This window comes from Mauremys mutica, chromosome 1, assembly GCF_020497125.1.
Source record: "Mauremys mutica isolate MM-2020 ecotype Southern chromosome 1, ASM2049712v1, whole genome shotgun sequence".
In the NCBI taxonomy this organism is placed as follows: Eukaryota; Metazoa; Chordata; order Testudines; family Geoemydidae; genus Mauremys; species Mauremys mutica.
In genome coordinates, this window is record NC_059072.1 from 151,690,806 (window position 1) to 151,718,209 (window position 27,404).

Consider the following 27,404-nt stretch of genomic DNA (forward strand, 5'->3'; position numbering starts at 1 on the left):
TGCAAGCGCAAGAGTCACTTGGGGCGGAGTCGCTTTGAGATTGACGGGGGGAAAGCCAATGAGCCCCGGAAGCCTAAGGACCTCACCAATAGAAGATGATAATGTGCTAGGCCAGGACATAGCCAATCAGATTGGAAAACAAATAAATTCCAGCGAATAGGAAACAGAGAGGGGGGAGGTATCGTTTTATGAATGATGTTGCGCTAAGGTTTTAGCTGTCTCGCCAATGGGAGGTTAAGAGGTGGGATTACGGAGTGATTGGCACTACGATTGGCCAATGAGCCTGCGTCACAGGAAGCCTGGTGGATATTGGGGGCGGGAGCGAGCGGCAGCCGCTGGGGCCAATGGGGGTGCGGAGCCGGGCGCGGCAGATTTGAATCGCGGCGGAGACTGGGCCCAGGTGAGGCTGGGCGGGCGCTGCCGGCGGAGCGCGGTCCGGCAGCGGCGGGAGGGGAGATGCGGGAAGCCGGCCCCGGCCCCGGCAGCTCAGCGGGCGCGGGGCCGCCTCCAGCTCCCTGCCCAGCAGCGGCGGGGCTGGGGTATCGCTGCCGCGGGGCCGCCTCCAGCTCCCTGCCCAGCAGCGGCGGGGCTGGGGTATCGCTGCCGCGGTGGCGCCCGCGGGTGACTCCGCAGCGTTTCCATTTCCCGCAGGGCTCCCTGCTGGAGGCGGACCCGGGCGCGGAGGACTCGCCACTCCTGGTGCCCGCAGCCATGGGGGCTGCTGAGAGCTTCCCTGCGACACCCACTTCGAAACCCTTCCTCAACAAGCACCTGGCGCACGTCAGCGACCCCCGCTCCCCCACACCCGGGATCCTGAGGACCCCCATTGAGGTGAGAGGCGATCAGGTTCATCCCGCCTCCCCCAGCCCCAGTCAGACCAAAACCAGGAGTATCCCCCGTGGTGTCCGTCCCCTCCCTGCCCCTCTCGCCCAGTGTGTCTCACCCAGGCCAGTGGGCCTGTCTAGTCCTCTGCTCTTCGTCCGAACATCACAGTTCTGCTTTGGCTTTGCCCACTGTGCATCTGTCTCCCTGCTCCGGTCACAGTTTGTGAGCGGTGTCCATTTGTGCCTGGCTCCGTCTCTCTCGCAGGTGGAGAGCTCCCCTCAGAGAAGCCCCTTGGCTGAGCCCAAGGAAGCGGTGAGGGCAACTGAACAGATCCAGAGTTGGGACCCTCGCTCGCCAACCCTTGGCATCTCACGCACCCCTATGAAGGCTGTGATGGCTGGTAAGTACCGGTATATGTCTTCTCTTGTAATGTGGCTTGTTGTATGGACAGATCAGGGTTTTGGGCAGAATCAATCTCTTCAGTCCATTTCTTGGGGGATCTGGACCTTTCCCTTATGGAGACCACTCCCCAGACTCCCAGATCCCTCAGGACTGGGGATGGTTCCTGAGCTCCTTTCCCTGGTTCAGTGTACCCTGTTCACACCCTGCCTCCTAGCCACCACAGTTCCCTCACGTTTTGTGTCCTTCAGATATTTACAGATGATTCTTGTTTTATCTTCTTTATTCTTGGGTCTGGTGAGCTGGGTGAACTTAGCTCTTGAAGTCTCCCACCAGATTTTCACCACTCTGGCTCCCTGAGCATTTCTTAATTCTTCTCTGAGCACACTTCAGTTTGTCACTATCTTTCTGACATTGTAGGGTCCAGAGCTGAGTACAGTATCTCAGGTGGGGTCTCGCCCTCTCCCCAGGGTCTGATAAGGTGTCTTATCCTCACCTTCTCCCTAGACACCATAAATTGTTTGGTGAAGCAGCTCAGTGAGGCCTTTGGGGCAGAGACCATGGAGCAGGAGTCGCTGCTGGAAAAGTCATTAGACCAGGGGCCAAATCTTGGAGCTGCCTGCATTCCAGGGGAGGAGACAAATGGAAAGAACCCTCAGGGGGAAGGCTCTGCCAGGGATGCGTCTCAGGAAAAGATCCCGATGCGGGATGAGGAGAAGCAGCCACCTTCCAACACTTGTGCTCAGCCTGTAATGAGACCAGCTCGCTTCACTGACCCACCTCGCACCTCCGGTAAGTGTATGGGTTTGGGGCCTCCCCTGGTGTGGGGATTGGAGGTTCTGGGGAACTGACAGAGGCCTCTGTTGTGGTCATCCAATGGGGGAATATGATTAAGGAGGTGAGAGGGGCCCGGATGTGTAGAGGGCCTCAGTGTGGGGTGAGGGGGGTCTAGAGCAGGGGTCTGCAACCTTTCAGAAGTGGTGTGCCGAGTCTTCATTTATTCACTCTAATTTAAGTTTTCGTGTGCCAGTAATACATTTGAATGTTTTTAGAAGGTCTCTCTCTATAAATCTATAAACTATTGTTGTATATAAAGTAAACAAGTTTTTTAAAATTTTTAAGAAGCTTCATTTAAAATTAAATTAAAATGCAGATTTTATCAGTTTAGTGCAGTGGTTCTTAACCTGTGGTGCATGCACCCCCTGGGGCAGGGCTGGGGCAAGGATATTTTGCGCCCTAGGCAAAACTTCCACCTTGCGCCCCCACCCCCTTGCACATCAGTTCACTGAGGGGCAAATCCCAATGAGATTTTATAGACCCCAGGGGCCAGCCATGCCCAGGGGCTGCTCCCCAGACCAGATTCCCCCCTCCCTGCACCCTGACCTCCCCTGGAGGGTGCACAGCCCCCCCATGAGCCCACCCCACCCAGGTGGCCCCCGCCCCAAGTCCACTCACTGGCTTTGCAGCAAGCCCCAGCCATGGAGGAGCCGGCGCGGTGCAGCGGGGGCAGCAGCCCTGCAAAGGCGGTGGCGCCGCTAGCGGGGAGCAGCTGCATCCCCCGCCCCTCCTGCCCAGGCTGCGGCTTGGCACCCCCCCGGGGGCTCCTGCAGGCTGCAGTGGATGTATGCGGGTGCCAGCCCCCATGTGCCCCGTGGCTCCCCGCTCGCCTAGGGTTACTATATTTCAACAATCAAAAAAGAGGGGAGAGCCCTGCCCCCGTCCACTCCCTCCCACTTCCCACCCCGATTGCCCTGGTCAGAACCCCCAACATCCCCCCCCCCGGCTCCTTGTTCCCCGACTGCCCCCTACCTAAGCCTTCCTGCTGCTTGTCCCCTGACTGCCCCAACCCTTATTCATACCCCTGCCCCCAGATAGACCCCCGGGACTCCTATGCCCCATCCAACCACTCCCTGCCCCTTGACAGGACCCCCAGAACTCCCGACCCATCCAACCCTCCCCCTGCTCCCTGACTGCGCCCCGGGACTCCCCTTACCATGCCAATGCCAGTCAGACGCTGGTGCCACGTGGAGGCAAAAGTCCATGTGGAGTGCTGAGGCAGCGGGGGGGGGGGGGGGAAGCTGCGGGAGGGCCAGCAGTGGCTCACACTTCCAGGAGCTGCAGAACCTGAGCTCGGTGATGGGAGACACGGGGGAGTGCCTGCAGCAGATGCATGCGAGTGGTGGTCCCCGTGCTCTTCCCCCCAGCTCCTCCCTTGCTGTGCTCAGGCTCTGCAGCTCCCGGGAGTGTGAGCTGCTGCCCCTCCTGCAGCAGGCTCAGGGCCCTGCGCCCTGGCGGCTCACAGTCCCGCGAGCCGCAGAACCCCAGTGCGGGGAGGGGGGGAGCCGGGGGGTGCGCCTGCTGCTGGTCTGGGGTCCCGGCCGCCGGCCTCGCTCAGCCTCTGCCAGCCTGAGGTTCTGTTCACTCAGCCAGCAGTGGGTTGAGTGGGCCGGCGGTCGGGACCCCAGCTGGCAGCTGCGTGCCAGGCAAAATCGGCTCGCGTGCCAAAGGTTGCCGACCCCTGGTCTAGAGCAAGTGAGAGGGATCTCCCTCAAAGGTCATAAAGAGGAGTGTGCTTGAATGTGTCCTCAGGAAAAGTGAGTTAATCTTAGAAAGAAGCAGCATTGGCCCCCTCTTGCAGGCTGTGAGGGGCACAGGAAGTATGTGGGCAATGAAATGAGCTTAAGGTTCAGCTTGAATAGTGGAGTCTTGCAGAAATGTAAGAGTGGAAAACCCCAGGGTCTTAGTCTAGTTCTGAAAGGGGAGAACATGTGGACAGACAGATTAGTCCTGGACCCAACTCCCCCACCCACACCAGCCACCTCCCCAGAGCCTTTCTGGTTTGCTTCTCCGTAACAGTTTTGTGCATCTCACCCTGCCCTACAGACACCAGTTGCTGTCTTCGTCACCCTACCCCTGCTTCCTTCCACCCCTTTATATTCCGGATGAAGCACACCCACTGTCTCATTTCCTTGTCACCAGCTCCCTGCTGTTAATTCCCTGCCTCCCCCCTCTCTGTTGTGTTTTAATTGGCTGTTAAGTCACCAGGACCAGATGGTATTCACCCAAGAGTTCCAAGGGAACTCAAATGTGAAATTGCAGAACTACTAATTGTGGTTTGTAACCTATCGTTTAAATCAGCTTTTGTACCAAATGACTTGAGGATAGCTAACATAACGCCAATTTTTAAAAAGGGCTCCAGAGGTGATCCTGGAAATTACAGGGGAGTAACCCTGGCTTCAGTGCTGGGTAAACTGGTTGAAACTATAGTAAAGAACAAAATTGTCAGACACAGAGATGAACATAATTTGTTGGGGAAGAGTCAACAATCTACTAGAATTCTTTGAGGGGATCAACAAGCATGTGGACAAGGGGGATCCAGTGGATATAGTGTTCTTAAATTTTCAGAAAGCCTTTGATAAGGTCCCTCACCAAAGGCTCTTAAGCAGAGTAAGATGTCATGGGATAAGAGGGAAGGTTCTCTCATAGATTAGTAACTGGTTAAAAGATAGGAAACAAAGGGTAGAAATAAATAGTCAGTTTTCAGAATGGAGAGAGGTAAATAATGGTGTCCCCCAGAGATCTGTACTGGGACTAGTACTATTCAATATATTCATAAATAATCTGGGAAAAGGGGTAAACAGAGAGGTGGCAAATTTTGCCGATAATACAAAACTACTCAAGATACTAGACTTTTGTCCAAAGCAGACTGTGAAGTGCTACAAAGGGAACTCACAAAACTGGGTGACTGGGCAACAAAATGGAAGATGAAATTCAATGTTGATAAATGCAAAGTAATGGACATTGGAAAACACAATCCCAACTATACATATACAGTGATGGGGTCTAAATTAGCTGTTACCTTTGCTAGAGGATGTTGTGAAGACCAACACTATAACAGGGTTCAAAAAAGAACTAGATAAGTTCATGGAGGATAGGTCCATTAGTAGCTACCAGTGAGGATGGACAAGGATGGTCCTAGCCTCTGTTTTCCAGAAGCTGGGAATGGGCAACAGAGAATGGATCACTCAATGATTGCCTGTTCTGTTCATTTCCTCTGTGGCATCTGGCATTGGCCACTGTTGGAAGGCAGAATACTGGGCTAGATGGGCCTTTGGTCTGACCCAGTATGGCTGTTATGTTGGAGAAAAGGGGAAAGATGCATGATAAAAAGCATTGCTTGTTTAAGTGGAGGGCATTTAACTGGTAAGGTTGACCAGCTGCTAGTGGGCTGAGAAGCACAGTTTGTGGGGTGCATCAGCCAGAGAAGGCAGTTTGCCCAAGGGAATGTCTATGGGGTGAGAGGTGAAGGGGCTGTAATATGGGAGCGCAGTTTGGAGAGGATGTTTCTCCTATGTGAGGCAGGACCTGTAGTCCTTGCTTATGAGCATGGGGAGAAGCTCTAGCAGGTGGCAATGACAGAGCAGACGGAGGGGAGAGTAGCAAAGGATCGGCACGTGTGGGAGATGACAGTGAGATTATTTAACCTTTGGACCAATTTACCTATGTGTGGGGTGGATTTGAGTCTTTTAAAACAAGATTGAGCTCTTTCTAAATAAGATGCTCTAGTTCACTCACAAGTCATTGGGTGGTGCAGGAGTCACTAGCTGAAATTCTCTGGCCTGTGCTATGCTGGAGGTCAGACTAGATTATCATAAAGGGCAGAAAGGACTATAAAATTGCTGACCCTCTAACTGAATTGCAGCTGCTTTTGATTGCATCTTTCTCTCTCTCCAGGGGGCAAACCCACAAGACGCAAGGCCAGCAACAAAGTCTTGGCAGCCTCTGGTGGTAGCGGGCGCTCTCCCCTCAGCATCCTACAGGACGACAATTCCCCGAGTACTCTCACTCCTCGCCAGGTGACGCTTAGTGGGAGTCTTGCGGGATGAGGCATTAGGACCCCATAAGGGGCAGAGTGGGGGTGGAGCCCCTTCAGGTTCTAAACACCTCATGAGCTCAGTTCAGAATTGTTTTCCCAAACAATGGGGCTTCAGGCCCTTTGGAGAGATGACTCGGGCTCACAAACCCCTCAGTGCTGAGGGTTGGTTTCTAAGTTCCTTTCCCCTTTTCGGTCTTATCCTCTTAACCTCCCACTAAATAACCTGCTGTGCCCTCACCCCCCAAGTTTGAGCCTCCTCAGACACTTGCAGATGATCCCCTCGCCATATCATGGCTTTACCATGCTGGGTATACCTTCCTCTTTGAATCTCTCCCCAGACCCTGGCAAGGAGGTGATTGCTAGCCCCTGTGGGATGTATCAAGATGCAGGTGCAGCCAGGGGGGTTTTAAAATGTTTACCGCATGACTCCTGCGTATTTCCGAGCTCTGCCTACCTTTAAAGGACTGAGGGGGCCTAGAGCTGGTTGCAGTATCTCATGTAGGGTCTCACCAGAGCCCCAGAGAGGAACACTTCAGACTAACTTGCCTTTGCACTCAGTAATTTTCTCTCCTTTCCAGGGTAAGAGGCACCCATCACTGGCAGAGAACCTGGGGGAGTGGAAGGAGGTGGCAGCGGATCCAGGGTGCAGCCTCAAATCAGGGGGCCGTGCCTGGAATGATTTGAACAAAGAGAATCAACACTGTCGTTTGGTGGAGAATTAAAGGGTTTGGGGGGTCCCCTTCCCCTTGGACTCCTGACAATAACCCTTTCTTCTATCTGTGCTTCTAGAATGGAGCCTTCTAAGGACAAAGGATCCTGCCCTTTTGGGTAGGGGCACCTGGGGCCTGTAGTCTCTTCTCACCCAATCTTTTCAGGGGGAGAGGATGAACAGTACTTCCTTTTCTCTCCCCTAATTTTATGCATATCTCTTTTCATGTACAGGCTTGTGTACTATGTGGCTGTTGGTCTCTGAAACCTCACTTGCACTGCCTCAATTTATAAGCCCATGCATGTGGTAAATAAACACATTTTAAAGACCATCTGGCTGTACCAGTGTCTTGCTGCATCCTGCCAGGGCTAGCAGTCGCCTCCTTGCCCGGTGCCTGTCCAGTTCAGCTGTTGCTGAATCTTGGGCCCAAGATTCAATTTGGTTCTTATGGGAGGAATCTCCCACCAACCCTGAAGGGAAGCAGATTACTGATCTCCAGTATTCAATGGCATATGCCATTTGAGCCAGGGTCTGTGACGTGCTAAGTCACTAGTGGGAGCTGCACCTACTTTGAAGTGAGAAGAAATATTGCATATGAGGAGCTGTCGTCAAAGGTTAAGAGCTATTCTGGGGCTGGGGGGTACCTCACTCTGGGATGAGAATATGGCATGCTGGGAGTTGTACCCCTCCACTCCTGAGCATTGTATGCTGGGTGTTGTCTCTTTAGTAGGCTAGTTTCTGTTGTAAGTGTTCTTTTTGTTGCTGCCTCTGGCATCTCATGTGGTTAGGCCCTTTAGCTACAACAAACTGGGACCCCAGGAAGGTGTCTGCTGGCTGGCTGCTGGCTCAGAATTTCCTGAGCTTGATGGAGGGGCCTTCCCACATCCTCAGCTCCCTGAGAGGCTTTCAGTGGCTGACTACAGCAAATCTCAATCTCCTGCTCCCAACTTGACCCCTTGTGTACTCCAGAGGGGGCAGCCAAGTGTTTGGTATCGGGTGGAAGTAGGTGGGAGACTGCATAGTCCTCCTGGGGCACCAAGAGACGGGGAGGCCCATGACTTCTCCCTCCCCTGGGGCCTGCCTCTGGGAGTGAGGGGCTAGAGCTGAGTGCAGTAGACACACAGGAGTTCCCAGATGATTATCCCCTGTGTTCCAAGCATCCTTTGCAGTAGCCTAGTCCAGTGTCTGTCTCAAATGATGCAGCACATGCATCTCGCTTGATCTCTTTATTGTGCCTGAAAGTCCTGTGTGATAGTTACATCTTGAAAGCAGGGGCTGAGGTGGTCTACAAGCTAATGCAAGAGGAATACACAGCACATGTGGATGAGGGGAAGGGGACAGCTACAGGAATATAAATAAAAATAAATTAACATTTGCCTGTCCTTGATGCCCTAGATAGGGCAGTGAACTCCCCTCCCCCATTTGATGCATAGATAAAATTGGGCTAATGGCAGTGAGAAATTAGCCCCTCTTAGCAAAGCTCAATGCAGAGGCCTAGCTGGTTAAAATCTCTTCTCTCTACCTCCGTGTGCCAGGAGGAGGGTCTCTGGGAGGATTAGGGGAGGTGTGTCTGGAGAAATGGTTGTAGTTATGTAGTGGAAGGGGGAGGGTCCCTGTCTCAAGGTAGAGGCCTTTTTCAGGGAATGGTGTTTGTCTTTCTGGTGGGTGATTGGGGTGGGGGGACAATGTAGGGATAAACTGGTGTGGAGTCAGTTGGGAGGAATGGGTGTCACTGGGTGTGCAGTGCAAGATCCTAAAGTTTGTGAAACAGTCTCGCTTATGTGGGGTCCTACAACCTGTCCCAGGCTGAAAGCCTTATGGCATATTTAGGAAGTGGGTTGGGGGGGACAGCTAATGGAGGGCTCCTTTCCCCTAGACCCCTCCTGCAGACTAGGGAGCCCCAACAAGAGACTCAGAGAGAGACATGCCTGTGACTAACAGATAGAAATACCAATTGTGTTCAACTGACAATGTGTTTGGTGTGGACACCCTCCTCCCAATAATCTCCCTCTCCCGATCACCCTCTTCAGTTCCAAATCTTGAGGAAGCTGTCCCAGGAGCCAGTAGCCACAGCCATGCCATCTGCTGTCACCCCCAGGCAGCTCACCCTGTTGTCATGACCGGAGAGGATCCCTGAAGGGGAGAGAGAGCAGACATCATCAAAAGAGAAGGGCTGGGGGAGACATGCTACAGTGTCTGTGGGAATGTGGCCTACAGGCCCGTACACCACTATGCACCACGCCAGCTGTGCACGTCGTCCTAGCAGGCATCTTCTGCATACCTTAATGCCAAGAGAAGGCATTTCCCTCAGCAGGACTGTAACCTGCCCTTCCTAGGAAAAGGGTGACTTGCATTCCACAATGGAGAGCCTCCGGGAGAACTGACTCCCCAGCTACTAACCTGCCCCTCCTAGAAAAGGGAGCTTTGTCTCCTATGGAGTGACTTGCTGGGGTTCCCAGGCCTCCATTGCAGTAGGCAGTCTTAACAGGCAACTTCAGGGCCCACTCACCCACACGCTCCCCCTTCAGGGAGTCCCAGATGTTGCAGTTGAAGTCGTCATATCCAGCCAGCATGAGACGCCCGCTGCGGGAGAAGGCGACTGAGGTGATTCCACAGATGATGCTCTCGTGGGAATAGACGATGAGCTCCTGGTCCGCCCGCAGATCAAAGAGGCGGCAGGTGGCATCATCTGAACCGGTGCAGATGGCCTCGCCGTTGGGGAAGAACTGAAGAGGGAGACGGCACCATTCATGCAAGGGACCATAATCCTGCCCCACAGCACCTACTACACCAGCCTGCCCCCCACCCCAGCTCTGTCAACACCCCTGCCATTCCAGCCCAGGCCCTAGATAAGGTACTTATCTGGTTCAATTACCATAGAGTCTGAGCATCTTGTAAATGTGAGTGGTTCTACACCCCAGCGAGGTAGGGAAATGCTACTGTCCCCTTTACAGTTGGGGACTGAGGTACAGAGAGACTGAGGAGCTTGCCCTAGGGCAGGGAACAAAACCCAGAACTTCCAAGTCCCACGTTAGCAACCAAACGACGTGAGCACCCTTCCTCAGATGGGTGGCTCCCCACACACAACTATGACACTGCCCCCATGATTGTTTCAGTCTTGGGCCTAAAACACATTTGCTGCTCCCCTAGGCTGGACAGGATACATACACAGATGGCATTGATGTCCGACTCATGCCCTGTGAATGTCTGACGGCAGGTTCCCTCCCGTACGTCCCACAGCTTGGCAGTGGCATCACAGGCCCCGGAGATAAAGAGTTTGAAGTCTGGGGAGACGGCCAGGCTCATGCAGTCTCCAGTGTGACCCATAAACACAGTCTTCTGCTGTCCCGTTTCAATATCCCAGAGCGCGCTGTAAGGGGAGGAGAGAAGAGTCCTCAGGGCTACAGCAACAGAAGTGCTAGAGTCTTGTGGCCACAGGAGATGGACCAGCCTTAAGGCTTAAGGGAAGTTTACCCTATTTTAAAAGAAGAGGTGGAAACTACGGCCCAGGCTATCTGACAAAAAAAGATGTTTTTACCAATCAAGTCAGCTTAACGCAACTGGAGCCTTCTTATCACATTGTGTTAATACAGCTGAACGCCTATACAACCGGGCTACTGGTTGTGTTGTAGCCTAGGACTAAGGGCTTGAGCTAACTCTGGCCAGGTCTATGTTAGAAACTTTTGGTAGCACAGCAATGTTGCCTAGGGGGTGATTATTGTAATTTTACTGGCATAAAAGTGCTGTTGGGCTGTGTATCTTATTTTGCTCACTAAAGTGCTGTAAACTGTACCAGCTATACTAGCAAACTTTCTAGTGTAGACCTGGCCTCAGCTGGAAAGAAAAATACCAAGTTTATTATACAGAAGGAGAGAGGAATCAGCCTCCTCTTTGTAGTCCTCCCATACTTCTCTATGCCTCAGAATTGCCACACCAAACATTCAAAAACCATGAGTCACGAGTTTCAAACGTAAAAAACATTGGGTTTATTTTTGTTATCTTCTTTTTGAGCCTTTAAGATGCACTGGGGTCACATTTTCCAGTTTTCCCTGCAACCATCTGCCCTAATCCCATGACTCCTGGGGTTGGAGCTTTAAGATAAATGCCACATATTGGGGACTTGCAATAAAATCATTAGTTGGTAACACCAAAGTCTGGTGAGAGGACGAAGGGAATCACTCACCACGTGGTGTCTCCGGAGCTCGTCACGATATTATTGTCATCCAGGAATCGGCAGCAGGAGAGGTAACCTGAGGGGCAAGAATAATGGGTGATGAGAATAATGGCGGGGGCAGGAGAGTGAGGCTCAGGGGTAGGGATGCCCTGGGCTGCAGAGGTGGGGAAGGTACTCACCTGTGTGGGCCGAGAGCTCCCTGCTCACTTTGACGTTGCCTTCACGAGTCTTGAGATTGTAGATAGAGCACATGTTGTCGAGACCCCCACAGGCCACAAAATTCCCTGAGGGCGCATAGGCACAGGTCATGACCCAGGATGAGCGGAGAGGGATGGCATGAACCTGGGGAGAAATGAAACAGTCCTGGACTCTCCCAGCGAGAGAAACTGAAGGGCACAGGGCAAGAGTGCTGCCTGTTAGGGGAGCCACTCCAGTCACAGCCTCTCCCAGCAGGAGGCACTGTAGGAGTCAGGGTGAGTAAGCTGGCTATAGGGGAAGCTCCCAGTTTCAGCCTATCCCAGCAGGAGGTGCTTGTGGGTAATTGTACCTTTAAAAGGCTCATGTTATGTAACTCGGAGGCAGTTGGAACTGAGCTAGCGAATGAAGCAGATCTCTGTAAAGCACTTTGTCTGAGTGATCGCTGAACACCACGTGGTACTAGGAGTGAAAACGCACTTAGACAATACCCTGAGTGGAAGAATGGAGTGGTTAAAAGCCCCCACCAGAGCTGAAATGCTCTGGAATTTGGAAGACAGCTGGAGAAGGTTCACACAGCCCTTCACTCCACATCTACAAGCCATGGGTGCCAGTAGAAAGGAAAACAATCAGAAAGAAACCTCATTTCTGACAATAGCTGGTTCTGAAGTATTGGATGTGTTGAATAGTTTTTAGTTAACTCAGGCAGAGGAGGCTAACTATGAAATCATAGTACTGGCAGTGGTATTTGAGTACTGCACTCCACCTAAAAATGAGACACATGAGAGATGTTTTTAATCAGAGAGAAGGGAACAAAAGGAAAGTGAAGCTATAGAAGATTTTGTGTCTGATCTAAGGCTAGAGTCAATCATGCAGTTTTGGGAGCTTACCTGAGTCCCTTGTAAGAGACCAGGTCGTGTTTGGGATCTGGAACAAAACACTTACAGACAGAGACTATTAGGAAACTGAGCAATTAGAATTTGCCAAGCAACAAATGTCACCCAGTCCAGATTGAAGCTCTGACACTGTAGACATGATAGAGAATCCAGAATACTGCAAGGAAAAAGACCTGAGGCCTAGAGGCATGCAAAACCCACAGTCCAAGTCAGAAACGAGATCAAAGCTAGCTCGGGCACACACGTGCTGCAGTCAGACCGCCCGACACTCTTATTATCAGTACACTCAGATAGAGGAGGCGGCTTTGGCCTGAGTCTATGGGGGTAAAAAGTTTCATGTCTCTATTTATGGGAGGCCAGTTTTAGCTGAAACTGACCTTAAACCATTTATTGACATTGTGAAAAAGGCCTGGCAACCCTCTCGCCCGACCTCCAAGAATACAGAGATTATTTTTTCAAATTGCTTTGCAATTGGAATACAAACTTGGGAGAGATTTGGTGCTTGCAGACACTTTTTAGAACATTTGGCTAAACTGGAGCTAGATTTTGAGCATGACTGATTAAAAAGAAACTTGCCTGGATGAAATGTAGCCCCTGTAGAAGGGGATTAAGGCTATTAGCATAGCATATGCCCAGATCCCATATTATCAATTTTAAAATGTAAACATTGAATAAGTGGGCACTGGAGGCTGGCATCATGGGCAAGTGTCGGCATAGTGACACTGAATGAGAGGTGATAGGTAGGGTGGGGATTGATGGTGAAGGGCCTTGAAAGCAGCTTATGTTTGATGTGCTAGAGAACGGGGAGCAAGCGGAGGGATTCAAAGAGAGGAGTAACATCAGAGTGATGGGTTAGGAAAATGAGCAATGCAGCAGCATTCTGGCTGGATGTGGGTGGGGCAAGATTGCATTTGTCAAGGCCAGAGAGAAGGATGTTGCAATAATCAAGGCACAAGATGATGAGAGTTGGGTGGATGGATAGGAAAAGCTGTATTTTAGGGCACGGCTACACTATAGCGGGGATCGACGCTATGAGATCGCTCCACCAGCAGTCGCGGGTCTAGTAAAGACCTGCCAAATTGACTGCAGATTGCTCTCCAGTCGACCCCTGTACTCTACCCCTGACGAGAGGAGTAAGGTAAGTTGACGACCCCCTGCGGTGGAGACCCCGCGGTAATTCGATGTGAGGTACGTCGACTCCAGCTACGTTATTCACATAGCTGGAGTCGTGTAACGTAGGTTGACTTACCGCAGTAGGATAGTCAGCCTTAGAGATTTGGGGCACCACATTTCCTGGTGCCCCGCGCAGCTGCGTGCTGCTCCAGCCCCTGCTCCGCCTCTTCCCCATGGCCCTGCTCTACCCCAAGACCCCCCCCCGCCCCCCCGGAAGCCTGCACTCACTGCATGGTAAGTGGAGCGACCGAGCCCCAGCCTGCTCCGCTCCCCTGGCTCTCAGCCGTGCCACTGGCGAGTGCTGGGGGGTGGTTCCCCCCTGCTCCCCAAGGCTGGGGGCCAGGGGAGCAGAGCAGAGCAGGCTGGGGCCATGGAGCGGTTCCCCCCTTACCCACAGCCCTTTCCCTGTGGAGGCCTGGGTCCAGCCCCTCACCCCACGGAGGCCGGGGGCCCCACACAGCCCCCCCATGGGGGGCTGCATAGAGCACCAAAATGGCTAGGGACGGCCCTGCCTCCAGGGACTCAACTTCGGAGCCTTCAGCACCCTTGCTTCCCACCATGACCTCTCCTCAGCAAGTCCACCTGAATTGGACACCTGGGAAAGACTTGCACACCCAAATGGAGCAATGGACCCCCGACTTCCTGACTGCAGTGACTCTCAGCCAGTGCTGAGTAAAAGCAGACGGGTTTATTAGCTGTCTGGAACACAGCATAGAAAGTCCTTAGTTAACATAGAGCACTGGCTCTCAACCTTCCTAGACCACTGTAGGCCTTTCAGGAGTCTGATTTGTCTCATGTATCCCCAAGTTTCACTTCACTTAAAAACTCCTTGCTTCCACAATCAGACATAAAAATACAGAAGTGTCACAGCACACTAGTACTGAAAAATTGCTGACTTTATCATTTTTGCCATATAATTATAAAATAAATTAATTGTAGTATAAATATTGTACTTAAATGTCAGTGTATGATCTGATATATAGAGCAATATAAACAAGTTATTGTCAGTATGAAATGTTAGTTTGTACTAACTTTGCTAGTGCTTTTTATGTAGCCTGTTGTAAAACTAGGCAAATGTCTAGAAGAGTTGATGTATTCCCTGGAAGACCTCTGAACACTCTCATGAGTACGAGTGCCTCTGGTTGAGAACCACTGACACAGAGAAAGGAAAGTTACAGCAGAATCCCTCTGGGTCAATTCAGAGCTCAGAGCCCTCTAACCCCTTTGTAGTCCGATTCTAGAAACTTCCCTCTGCCTCCAGCAGCCCACACAATACAACCCCCAGCCCCTTCCCAATCCTTTATTCTTCAGTTCGTCACAACCAGCTGGCTTCCTATGGAGGGTGGGCGATCCATGGTCATTTGTTGCTAGGTGCCAAAAGTCCAGGAGTGGCCAGTGTCTCCTGGGACTCTCCACGGACATGGGCCCCAGGCAGCTAGGCATTGGTCCTGCCTGTATCTCTGGGTTGCTGCAATGAGTACACAACCTTTCCCTCCCCGACCTATTTAACTATGTACCACACAGGGGAAACAGAGGCACACACAGTAGTCATCCAAAATTAAAAATATGAAAAATTCCCACTCCATCACGTCTTCCCCCTATGAGACAAACTGAGTGGGGTCACTTCAGCCAGCGACCTGGCGAAGTTTGAACCCACCAATGTTACCCATAGGCAGGGCCATCCCTAGACATTGTGGTGCCCTATACAGCATCCCTGCGGGGCAGGGGGCTGGGCCCAGGCCTCCGCGGGGTGAGGGGAGGAGCTCTCAGGCAGCCCCCAGCCCTTTTGCCACCCTAAAACCTTTTGGTTTGAAACTGGGCTGGGATCCTGCCACTGCCTCCCCCCCTTCATCTGCCAGGGAGTGAGGATTGCGGTGATCCCACATTCCTCTGTGTGCCAGCTGTCTTGACCGCAGCCTGGGGTGTCCTTACCCTTGGTTGGAACCTGTTTACATTGGTTATTAACCCAGTCACAACTCTGTGGCTCTGGTATCCCAGCATCTGGTGAGGGATGCAGGGTGCTCCTGCACATTGGCAGGTCCCCTCTGGAGTTGTGTCCCAACCCCAGCGCTGTATAAATACAAGGAGCTCATCTCCCATCCCAGGGTCAACCCAAGTCTGAGTCCTCTCCCAGCTCTCTTTCATGAAGGGCTGTAATTTGGGCAGTGGTGCTGTTCTTCCTCATGCTTCTGCTGCTTCTCCCGGTCCTCTAGCTTTTGTTGCTCCAGCTGCAGCTTTTTGCTCTCAGCTCCAACTACTTCAAATCTACTGATGGGAAACCAGGTCGTGAAGACCCCCCTGCTGGATGGGGAACTGGGTCTGGTGGGCACCCTGCTGCTGCCTCTGCTGTTCCCAGACCCTCTTGAAGCCCCACTTGGGCCTGGAACCTGCTTCTTAGACTGGTCATCCTTCTCCAGCCATGCAATCAGCTGTGCCTTGTTGAGCTTCCCAACGCTTAGCCCGCTCTCCCTGCATAGGTTTGCAATATTCTTCTTCGGGAGATGGTCATACACAATTTCCTCCCTGTTTTCTTTAACTTCTCTTGTTTTACTGCTGCCAGCACTTCTGGTGCCTTCAGCAGCCAACTGTCTACTGGGTGCATTCGCCAACCATCCTCTGCTACCACCTGTCATGAATCCACAGGTCCAATGCTCTTGAATGGCTCTGGAACAGTCCTTTCGAGGACCCCTTCTGTGTGTCAGCCCCCTTAGGGTCACACTGTCACTACGGTAGGCCTCTTAGCTTCACTGCCTCCAGGGACCCAACCTCAGAGCCTTCAGCACCCCTGCTTCTCACCGTGAGCTCCCCTCAGACAGTCCACCTGAATTGGACACCTGAGGAAGACTTGCACACCCAAAAGGAGCAATGCATCCTTGACTTCCTGATCTGCAGTGACTCTCAGCCAATGCTGTAAAAGCAGAAGGGTTTAATAGCTGTCTGGAACGCAGTATAGAAAGTCCTTAGTTAACATAGGAAAGTTACAGCAAAGTCCACCTGGATCAGTCCTGAGACCCTCTGACCTCCTCTTTAGTCCCAGACTAGAAGCTTTCCTCTGCTTCCAGCAGCCCACACAGTACAATACCCCCGCTCTGCCGCTCCCCACTCCCCAGTCCTTTGTTCTCCAGCTGGCTTCCTAAGGAGGATGGGCCATCCATGGTCATTTGTTGCTAGGTATCAAATGTCCAGGCAATTGGAGCGACCATTGTCTTCTGGGACTCTCCACGGGCATGAGCCCCAGGCAGCTAAGCGTCGGACTCATCTGTATCTCTGAGTCACTCCAAAGAGTAAAGGACCTTTCCCCTAGTTAACTATGCACCACACAGGGGAAATTGAGGCACACACAATAGTTATCCAAAATATTATGAAAAATTCCCCCTCTGTCACAAGCTCCAAATCAAAGATGACACCTGGGTTACGGGCCTGAGTGACAGGCAGGATGGTGGTATTGTCCAGAGCCATCAAGACAGGAGGTAGCAAAGAGGACTGTTATTCTCACTTCCCTGAAATAGTTTTACTAGATTGAGTATATCAAATCTATTCTTAAAACACATGGTGTACCTAACCTCATGATATCTGACAATGGGCCACAGATTAGTGGGCATAAGAGTAAGCAGTTTCAGTGAAGTATTTATGTAGACATAACTGCTAGTACCCATCATCCTCATTCCAATGGGTTGGTGGGAAACAGTCAAAATAATAAAGTATCTACTGAAAAACGCCGAGGAGTCAGATTCTGATCCATATTTAACACTATTAAATTATAGAATGCCACCAATGAAGCACAAGTTGTTACCTGTTGACATTTATTTCACAGAAAACAGAACCAGAATGCCTGTAATGATAGAAGCTGATGTCAGAGAAACTGGGGACTTGCAGATGTATAAAGAGACTGAAAAGGCCAAACCAAAAAAAAATCTTTATGATCTAGGGTCCCAGGAGCTGCCAACACTTCAAGAAAATGACACCATGCATATCTATCATGGGAAACAACAGCTGCAAATAGCAGTGGTTTCACCTGAGGTTGCCTCCCCAGACAGACACTTACTGAAGAGGAATAGGCAACACCTTCTCCAACTTCCACAAGAGAGGGAGATAAGGGGCACTGAGTTTGCCATGTTGCCCAAGGAGGTCTCAGACAGGCAACAAGCACAGCAGGTTAAGACAGATGAGCCCGAGCACTTTTAGCGCTGACAGAATAAATGGACGCAGCCTCCTGACAATAGCAGTACTGATATTTCAAGATAAACCTGCAAGTCCAAGCAGTGGTGCCCAGGGTTGTGAGTTTGATCCTTGAGGGGGCCATCTGGGCATTCGTCCTGCTTTGAGCAGGGGGTTTGACTAGATGACCTCCTGAGGTCCCTTCCAACCCTAATAATCTATGATTCTACCTCAGAGATTAATTGCACATCATTAGTAAATACAGTCAGTAGATGAACTGGAAGTATTTGGAATTGTATGTTATGTAAATATTGATTGTAAATTGTTATCTTTAAATCTGGCTGGGAAAGGGAGACATGGGAACTGTACCTTTAAGAGGCTCATGTTATGTAATGCAGAGGCAGCTGGAACTGAACCACTGAATGAAGCAGATCACTGAACACCACAGTATGGCAGGGAGCATGGCCGAAGTTTGGCTGAGGGGGAGCTCCCAGCCATGGGCGCCAGGTTTATATAATTTTTGGTTGTGCACAGAATGGCTCCAAGCAGAGCCGTCCTGTCCATGGGACGGATTGGGGCAACCACCCCAGGCCCCATGCTCTGGTGGGCCCCGAGCTTCAGAGGGATGTGGGGTGCAGGCAGAGCTGTCCCATTCTTAGGACAGACCGGGGAAACTTCCCTTGGCCCTGCACTTTGGGGGCCCCCACGGTTCAGGGGGACATGGGGCCCAGGGTAGCCTGGGCTGGTTAATGGGGGGCCTGGCGCCAGCAGCAGCAGGCGACCCGGCCCCAGCCCACCCTGCTCTGCTCCACCCTGCCGGCTCCCAGCATTGCTTGGGGGAGGGGGTGGAAGCCAGAAAGAGGCGGGGCAGGGGCTTGGGAGAAGGGGTGTAATGGGGGCGGGGAGGGGGCAGAGCAGGACAGGGATGGGACCGGGTCGCTCGCTGCTGCCAGTGCCTGGCCCCCCCACTAGCTCCCCAGGCCGCCCTGGACCCAGAGCTGTCCTGTCCATAGGACAGACTGGGGCAGCCTTCCTTGGCCCCGTGCTGTGAGGTGCCCTGCACTTCAGGGTGATGTGGGGTCCAGGGCGGCCTGGAGGGTTAGCTGGGGGCCTGACGCTGGCAGCAGTGAGTGACCCGGCCCCCTCCCTGCCCCCATTCCACCCCTTCCCCCAAGCCCTGCCTCTTTCTGGCTTCCTCCCCCTCCTGCAAGCGATGTCAGGAGCCGGTGGGGTGGAGCAGAGTGGGGTGGGCTAGGTCGCTTGCTGCTGCTGGCCCCAGGCCCCTTGCTAACCCGCCCAGGATGCCCTGGACCCCATGTTCCCCTGAAGTACGGGGGCCCCCAAAGCACGGTGACCCCAAACATTGGTGTAGCTGGGCCCACGTTCCTAAAAATTGGTTGAGCACGGGCACCACAGGCCCGTATAACTCGCCGCCTATGCTCCCAGTTACTCCACTCCAGGCCTCCCCTAGCAGGTGATTCTGGCTACTGGTGTGTGCTCCCAACTCTTACCTTATTGGTTGTGTAAGTGTCCCACACGATCAGTTTCCCATCTTGCGAGGCACTGACCAGTAGTCTACAAGAGAGGAAGCAGGCCCTGTTAGTGTCACCTCTCCCACTGGGCCACTCCTACCAGCATCCCCCTCCCCTCCCTCTCACCGCACCAGCTCACATTCCCTAAATAAGCAGCAAGGATAGGGTGACCAGATGTCCCGATTTTATAGGGACAGTCCCATTTTTTGGGTCTTTTTCTTATATAGGCTCCTACTACCCCCTACCCCCATCCCGATTTTTCACACTTGCTGTCTGGTCACCCTAAGCAGGGGCAGCCAGCGTTTCACTCACTTGGAGTCCGTGCACCAGTGCATTGCATAGATCTTGGCCAGGTGCCCACGCAGGGTCCTCCGCGTACGCATCTGAATGCGTCCAACTACCTCCACCCCGGACACAATCTAGGGGGGTGGGAGATTCCCCCAAGGAGAGAGAGAGTTAAACCTCAGCCAGCAGGGAAGGGGGTTCTCCAACCCCCCACATTGCCACATGGCTCCATCCCTCATTCCCTCTCCAGGCTGTTCTGGGAAGCACAGCCTGGGGGTTGTGGCTGATTTGCACAGCCACACCTGGTTGAGGTTGGCTAACACCATTTCCTACCTGAGCAAGTGTAGTGTCAGCACAGGCTTTCCGTGCATCCTGCAGGGAGAGAGGGAATAGCAAGAGACAGAGCGAGCATGAGAGACAGGAGGCAAGGGCAAGAGAGACTCAGGTACAGGATTTGAAAACCTCTTTAGATTTACTTCCATTGTAAGCAACTTGGGCCAGGGACCGTCATTTTGTTCTGTTTGTACAGCACCCAGTGCAGCAGGCTCCTGGGTCAGGGCTAGGGCTCCTGGGCACAGGGCCGGCTCCAGACCCCAGCGCGCCAAGCGCGCGCGTGGGGCGGCACAATGCCGGGAGGGCGGCAGGCGGCTCTGGCGGACCTTCCGCAGTCATGTCTGCGGGAGGTCCAACGGAGCCGTGGGTCCACGGGACCTCCCGCAGGCATGACTGCGGAGGGTGCGCTGGTCCCGCGGCTCGGGTGGACCTCCCGCAGGCATGACTGCGGATGCTCCACCGGAGACATGGGACCAGCGAACCGGGAGGTCCACTGGAGCCGCGGGACCAGCGGACCCTCCGTAGTCATGCCTGCGGGAGGTCCGCTGGTCCCGCGGCTCCCGTGCACCTCCCGCAGGCACGACTGCTTGGGGCGGCCAAATTCGTAGAGCCGCCCCTGCCTGGTCACTATGGTAATAACACAAATATTCATAAAGAATAAGTTGGGGCACAACCCCCACTTCCTCCTCCACCCCAGGCCATAGGCGCCGACTTCTGCTCCCACTGGTGAGTGCCCACTGGTGGAGCCCCCACTCCACCCCTTCCCCCAAGTTCCCACCCCCACCCGGCCTCTTCTCACCCCTGTTCCACCTCCACCCTGCCCCCATTCTACCCCCTTCCCCAAGTTCCCGCCCCACCTCTTCCCCCCCAAGTGCGCTGTGTCCCCGCTCCTCCCCCTCCCTCCAAGAGCATCCTAAGCACTACCAAACAGCTCTTTGGCAGCGGGCAGAAGTGCTGGGAGGGAGAGGGAGGAGCAGGAACATGGCGCGCTCAAGGGAGGAGGTGGGGAAGAGGCAGAGGGAGCTTGAATGCTGGTGGGTATTGAGCTCTTGCTAATTTTTTCCCCGTGGGTACTCCAGCCCTGGAGCATCCATGCAGTTGGTGCCTATGCCTCAGGCTATACAGCTACTTTTCTCCACACTAAGACCCTCCACTGGGGTGCACCCCACGCACACCCCAAAGGACAGGGAGATTAAATCCTGGGGAGGAGAGGAAGGAATCAAATTCTATGATGTGACACTCCTTCCCTGGCATCACAGACCACCCACCACCTGCCATTCATCCCTAGCACATGCCATGCACATTTCTTTCTTATCGGGGGCGGGGAGGGGGGTTTAGTAGTTGCCTTCTTAGTAGGGGCTCTTGGGATTAAGGCAGGAGAGAGCTGAGGTTTCCCTGGTTGGGAATTCCCTGCTGTGGAGGGAGGGGATAGGGTTATTTTGGGCAGAGTGGAGCAGCTCCCTTGGGCTGGGATTCCCCTGAGTGGATGGGAGAGGGGAGAAAGTGGGGTGCATGGACTGGTTCCATCTCCAGTGTTACCGCAATCTGCTTCTTCAGCTGCTCGGCCTCCTGCCTCATCTGTTCCATTTCCCCCATCTCGATCGGCTAGTAATGGGTCCTCCACTCGGGATAGCCTGAGTCCTGGAGAGACCAAAATGAGGGGGGAGGGAGGGCTGTCAGAGGCCACTAGTTAGAAGATCTCACCTTTCCCTCACACCTCCCATTGCTCAGCATCCCAAAGGGCTTTACACACTCCATGTGCACATGGAACACTTCACCCACCTGCTGAGATGCAGCAATCTCTGGGGTGGGACTTGGCAGCCATTTAACAGCTGCATTACAGGGCACTTTGGGACAGGAAGTGGAGTGCTGTATCTGGTTGAACCTGTGTGAGGACTGTAGGGAGGAAGAATGGACTCATCTCTGTTGAGGTTTGGCCAAGAAAATGCAGTTCATTGCGCAACTCATGGGGAGAGTGACAGATCTCAGGCAATCAGGACTCTAGTTTCATATTTTCTCTAAAAACATCTCTAGCGTCACACAACACTGGGACCTGGGCTAACTCGGAGCGGAGAGCGAGTCAGCTACACAGCTTTCTGAAATCTACTTAAAATGTCCAGTTTTCCCCAGTGATTCTAGCTCCTCCCCCAGTCTGCAGTCCCCATCCTGTCTCCCACACACCTGCTCTTTGTTAGTTCAACATTTCCCCGGTGATGGTGTCAGATTCCCGGATGGGCCTCATGTGATTTGCATCTCACCTGTTTGTCGGCAGAGATCAGCTCCCAGGTTTGGAAGTTTCCTTAGGCCCAGCCAGCCCCGAGGTTAGTGACAGACCCTTCGCCAGGACCACAGCTTCCCAGGTGAGGAAACACGATGGGCTGTACAGGCAGGATTTCTCCTTCCAGCACCGAGGGGTTACTTTGGCCATTCCCACCAGGTAGGCAGGAGTTGCCTTAGCCCTGTTTGAGGGAATCCTTTCTTGCCACAGTCTGAGCTCTAGTTCCCAGTTTCCCTGCCCTTGGGGAGACAGCTCCCTGGGCTCACGGACCCCTCAGCGCTGGGGGGATAGCTCCTGAGCTCCTTTTCCTTGGCTCAGTCTCAGCCCCTTCCTTGTGGTTGCTCCTGCTGGGGCCCTCCTCAGGCACATGCAGACAATTCTCAAATCTCTCCTTTTATTCCTGGCTTTGCCAAGCCAGCTGGATTTAGCTCTTCGACTCTCTCCCCAGAACTCAACTCCACCACCCCTTGAGCCTTTCTGTGGCTCTTCCTTGAGTCCCCCCAACCCGAGCCACACTTCAAGGTTCTCAAAGCCCTGTTCGGGAGTCCCTTGAGAGGCAATGCAGAATCTCAGCTTTCATTACACACAAGTTGGTTTCTTGCTCTTTTTCTTGCAAAGAGCCTTACAAATGCAATGCAAGGAGTCCAGGAAAGCCAAGGTCACAAGCCCTTGGATTTTTGGGATGGCCCATGGCTGCATTTGTGAGAGTCAGTGACCCTTGGGCTGGCCCTGATGCCTGTAGGGTGAGCCAAGGCTCCTCTCTGCTAGTTGCCTGTGGCTGAGTGGTCAGGGTCACCTGTGGCCACCCAGAGGGGCAGCTCAGTAGCATTAGAGGCAGCATATTCTAGTGGACTAAGTGGAGTATGGCCAGCAAATCAATAATCTCAACACTGATCCCAGCTTCCTCTGTGGCTGTACCCCAGGTCCCCCTGTTATGAAATGGGGTTAATAAGCATGACCCACCACGTGGTGGGGCTGAGACAACCAGCTGATGTTTGGTAGATGAGGCACAAAAATCCCCCAGAATTCACAGGGAGGACTGGCTGCTTCCCCCGAGCTCCCATCCTGCTTGGAGAATTGTTCCTCTAGTAAAAGTTGGCAACATGTTCCCTGTTCTCCTGCCGCAGCTGTCTGAGTGGAGACAGGACCTAAAGATCCCTCCCAGCACCAGCCCCACTAGTTCAAAAATCATGAGTCAGGCCCCAAGATCATGAGATTTAAACCAAAAATATATGTGCCTCCTTGTTTCTTTGCTGTCTGGTTTCTGGGCCTTCTGGATGCACTCAGGTCCCGTTTCCCAGCTCTTCTTCCCAGCAGCAAGGGCTAGAACTGTATTTTTTTAAATGAAAGCTGAGATTCTCAGGTAGTTACAGAATCAGGAGCAGGGGCTTTAGGAAAAGCATCAAATATCATGAGATGTGATAAAATCATGAGTTGGCAATACTACCAGACACACTTTTTATAGTCCATTAAGTTCTGAAGAAGTGGGTTTTTTACCCACAAAAACTTATGCCCAAATAAATCTGTTAGTCTTTAAGGTGCCACCGGACTCCTTGTTGTTTTTGTGGATACAGACTAACACGGCTACCTCCTGAAACTTAAGTTCAGGGTGTATTCCATACAGCCATCCCAGCCCTGCAAATCCTAAGGCCAGACTACTGAAGAACAAGAGTCCCCCATAATCAGGAATCAGTTACCTTTCAGGCCTGGGAGGTCATCTTTCTGGACTCTGTCCTTCACCCCGCTTCCACCCTCCCGTGCATCAGCAATGTCCTGGAGACTGTGCCCAGCTCTGTTCAGCTGCCTCCGCTCTCATCAAACCAGATAATTTCCCTCTCACCTTGCATGGACCCTGTGCTACAATCCTGCCATCAGTTCTCTGTACCTCCTCACTGTCACCTCTGGGTAGTCCTCAAGCTGCACCTACCATCTTGCAGTGCGTTTCTCTCTGGCTCATCTCCTCCAGCCTCTGCTCCTGAAATCCAGGCCCCTCTTCTGAAATCCTCATCTCAGGCTCCATCTCCTCTGGCCCGGGCAATTGAAGCTTCCTCGCATCCAGCCTCCCTACAGCTGTTTGGCTGCGACACCCCTCCAGAAGCTTGCTTAAGTTGACTTCACGGACTTCTCTCTCCTCCCTTTCCACCATGTGGGGCTGAGAACGTCCTGCTACTCTCCAGCTCCTGCCACATTTGGAGCAGCCTCCTTGGATGCTCCACCTTACCCACTATCCATCCCATTTCCAGCCTCACCCACACATGCCTTTCCTCCCTTAGCCTATTCAGTTCTTTCTCTCTCTCCTTGGCTGAGTTTTTAAACTCTGGAATTGGTTTGGGGGGCCAGAGTTGTAGGAAGCTGCTACATGGAATGAAGCTGCAGAAGTTGAGGGATTTACAGAGCTGGTAGGAGGATCAAAAGGACAGAGGCACACTGTTAAGGAGGGATAGAAAAGCTAAATATAGAGGGAGTGAGAGAAGCTATGGCTCAGCCTCAGGTCTTCATCAGAACCCTTAAATCCCTTTGAGGAAACAATCTAAATGAAGTTTGGGAATTGTTTCCAGCCTCAGAAGGACAAGGAGCCACAGCTGAGAGATAAGAATAACTTTACCTTCCCCGTAGCCTCCACTGCACCTCATCCCAAAGTGATTTGCAGAGAGTGAGTCACCTCCCAGCTCTAAAATGCAGCTGCCTCTGGGGAAGGGCATGGCAGGTGCTTAAGTGTGATACTGCATGAAAATTTAGGACAGGAAGTGGAGGAGAATCCAGTCTCAGAATTGAATCAGCAAAGAAAACTAAAGGAATCAGAATGGAACTATCCCAAGCTCAGTGGTTCTCAAACTTTTGTACTGGTGGCTCCCTTTCACAAAGCAAGCCTCTGAGTGCGACCCCACCCTTATAAATTAAAAACTTTTTTTAATATTTAACACTATTATAAATGCTGGAGGTGAAGCAGGGTTTGGGATGGAGGCTGACAGCTCATGATCCCCACGTAATAACCTCCCCAGTTTGAGAACCCCTGCCCAAACTGGAGATTGGCCCAGGACATTGGAGTTAACACCCTGACTTTGGGGAAAATACCCAGGGATCTATCAAACCTAGCATAGATGAAGGGCCTATATTCTCAGAAGCAGCTAGTGATTCTGGGTGCCTCCATTTTTGGGTGCCCAACCTCAGATTCCTTAAAGGGACCTAGTTTTCAGAGGGCAGGTGCTCATCACTTTCCAAAAATCAAGCCCCTTTATGGTGTCTCAAGGTTAAGATGTCTCAAGGTGGGTTCCCAAAAACTGAGGAACCCCAAACCAGTAGTACCTTTTGACAATATAGGTCAGCTTATTAATGACTCAGCTGGAAGTAGGGTGACCAGATGTCCTGATTTTATAGGGACAGTCCCGATTTTTGGGTCTTTTTCTTATATAGGTTCCTATTACCCCCCACCCCCTGTCCCGATTTTTCACACTTGCTTTCTGGTCACCCTAGCTGGAAGCTGATACCTCGAACAGCACAGCAACCCCTACCACTGTGTTAGGGCATCGGGATCAGGAGTGACTTGAGGGAGAAGATGCCCCCTACTGAGTCACCCAGGCCACTGCAGCACAGCACCCCTAGCAGCATGCTGGGGTATTGGAGCTAGTCTGCCCTCTTTGCTGAATCCCTCCATTGGCTTCCCTCATTATATTCAAGTTTCTTGTCCTCGCCACAGCTGCTCTTCTGGTTTAACAGCTCTTGTTGTCTACCATGTTTCCCCTCCTCACCCCTGCGGCTCCAATGAAATCAACTAACTTTCCTTTGCCTCTTCCCAGGCTGCCCCTTAGCCATGAAAAGCCTCCAGCCAGGGGTGCTGGAACAATTTGCATAGTGGGGGAGCTAAGAGCCCTTGATCCAACTGTAGCCCCTGTACATGATGGGAACCACTTCAAGCCAGGGGCTGCGGCGCTCCCAGTTCTAGCACCTTTGCCTCCAACTGATCTTCCTCTGCGGTGTTGCCTATAAGCAAACAGTCAAATCCCAGCAGCCATTTGATCTATTTATAATAAACTAAGCAAATGTATCTTTGTTTATAAAAAATGAGTCTATTCAATTATCTTCATGCCCTGCCCGCTTCATGAATCACTCATGTTCCTGGCCTGTAAGCTCTTCCGGCCAGGGCCTGTGTCTTTGTATGCGTTAGTACAGCACTTAGCACCACTGACTGGGCATCTGGGTGCCACTGGAACATCTCGTAACCCAACTGTAATGGCTGAGTGGAGAGCGCCCCCCAGCCCTGCAGCACGGCCCCCCAGCACCACATTGGGACAGTGGGGCGGTAAGAACACCTATGGAATCACCTACATCACCTCATCCTGTTTGTATGAGAAATGGAAAAAATTGTTGGCTGGGGGTTGAACCCTCTGGTTTATATCAGCCCATGTGGCGTCACCCATCTTGGAAAGGGGGCTGCAGCTCAGCTGGGGTTGGGGAGCCTTAAATAGAAAAGCGAAAGGCACAGAAGGGTTGAGGATTAACAGGGGATGTCATGGTCCCTGTGTAATCCCTAGGCAGGTGCTGTGTACTTGCCCCGGTAACCCTGAGCATCTTCAGAGCTGGATAGAGAGATGATCCTCTTCCTCTGCTACGGAGATCAAAGGGCAAGGATAAAATTACCCTGATCTTGCTCTTTTTCTCCAAATGGGATAGGAGCTTGTTGCAAAGAGCCGGGCAGGGAGCACAATGAGTGGGGTCCTATTGGAGAGTCTGACTTCCAGTTCCCTACAAGTGGGATTATACACCCCTGTGACATGCTGGAAACTGCTGGGAAGGGATGTCTGCATCCCATGTGCAATAGAGACGAGTTGATTTTAACCCCAACCTTCCTCCTATAGAAATATCCCCTTCCACAGTCTACACATCTATGTACAAAGTGAGACCCACACCCAGGGCCCCCCCCCAGACCTGCAGAGAGGGTCACAAAAGGCATCTAGGACCCACTTGGGCATACAGAACCCCCCAAATGCCAAGGAGAGGGAGGTAGGCTCAGGGCAAGCAACAGCAAAGGAATGTCCTTACCTGGTCTGTGGGGAGAGGTGGCAGCTGTCCCCTCCTGGTTGGCACTCCCTTGGTCCCCTGGGGATTTAGTCCCCCGTCAGGATGGGAGCCCCTGGTCACGCTGTGATCCCCCTCAGTCCTTCCCGTCCTGGCGCCAGCTATCCACACACTGTGTCCCTCTCTCACTCTTGGTGTGTCAGCCTCTCCCAGGACTGATCTCCCCATGGGGAGCTGGGAGGCTGTGTGTGTGGGGGTGGGGGGAGAGGTGGATTGGGGAGGGCTGATTCTAGGAGCAGCGTCAGGCAAATTAAATCAGACACCAGAGAGTTGGGGAAATCGGATTGGGACTTAATGCAAAGCAGGTGGTATGGGAGGAGATGGAGGTACAGGAGAGAGTGTGCTGCTTCTGAAGGGAAAAACACCACACAAAGATTTGACTCCCTTTGTTTGTTAGTAACAAACTAATCAGAGGACGATTAGGCAGAAAGAGCTAGGATCATAAAATGGGGGGTGGGGGGCTGTGCCAGACACTGAATCCCCACGCTCTCCTGA

At 52.6% G+C, this 27,404-nt stretch overlaps 2 protein-coding genes across 4 annotated transcripts; one reads left to right on the forward strand and one right to left on the reverse strand.

The window, feature by feature from the left end:
* The first annotated feature begins 49 nt into the window (after positions 1 to 49).
* On the forward strand, positions 50 to 7,138 carry CDCA3 (cell division cycle associated 3). 3 transcript variants are annotated; one of them, XM_045000557.1, is made up of 6 exons: positions 50 to 178; positions 652 to 831; positions 1,090 to 1,225; positions 1,732 to 2,016; positions 5,959 to 6,080; positions 6,679 to 7,138. In XM_045000557.1, exons 2-6 carry the CDS (start codon positions 712 to 714, stop codon positions 6,820 to 6,822), a joined length of 807 nt encoding a protein of 268 aa, XP_044856492.1. In that variant the 5' UTR covers positions 50 to 178; positions 652 to 711; the 3' UTR covers positions 6,823 to 7,138. The 3 variants fall into 3 exon arrangements, with proteins under 3 accessions (XP_044856492.1, XP_044856494.1, XP_044856491.1); XM_045000559.1 differs by lacking the exon at positions 50 to 178 and adding an exon at positions 220 to 241; XM_045000556.1 differs by lacking the exon at positions 50 to 178 and adding an exon at positions 257 to 400.
* An 853-nt stretch (positions 7,139 to 7,991) lies between these two features.
* GNB3 (G protein subunit beta 3) lies at positions 7,992 to 23,189 on the reverse strand. The gene is made up of 9 exons (XM_045000553.1): positions 21,095 to 23,189; positions 19,556 to 19,594; positions 19,250 to 19,356; positions 18,917 to 18,980; positions 11,163 to 11,325; positions 10,993 to 11,059; positions 9,978 to 10,179; positions 9,319 to 9,535; positions 7,992 to 8,942 (listed from the first exon to the last, which is right to left on the reverse strand). The coding sequence occupies exons 1-9, from the start codon at positions 21,149 to 21,151 to the stop codon at positions 8,836 to 8,838; spliced, it is 1,023 nt and encodes a 340-aa protein (XP_044856488.1). The 5' UTR covers positions 21,152 to 23,189; the 3' UTR covers positions 7,992 to 8,835.
* Between the last annotated feature and the right edge of the window lie 4,215 nt (positions 23,190 to 27,404).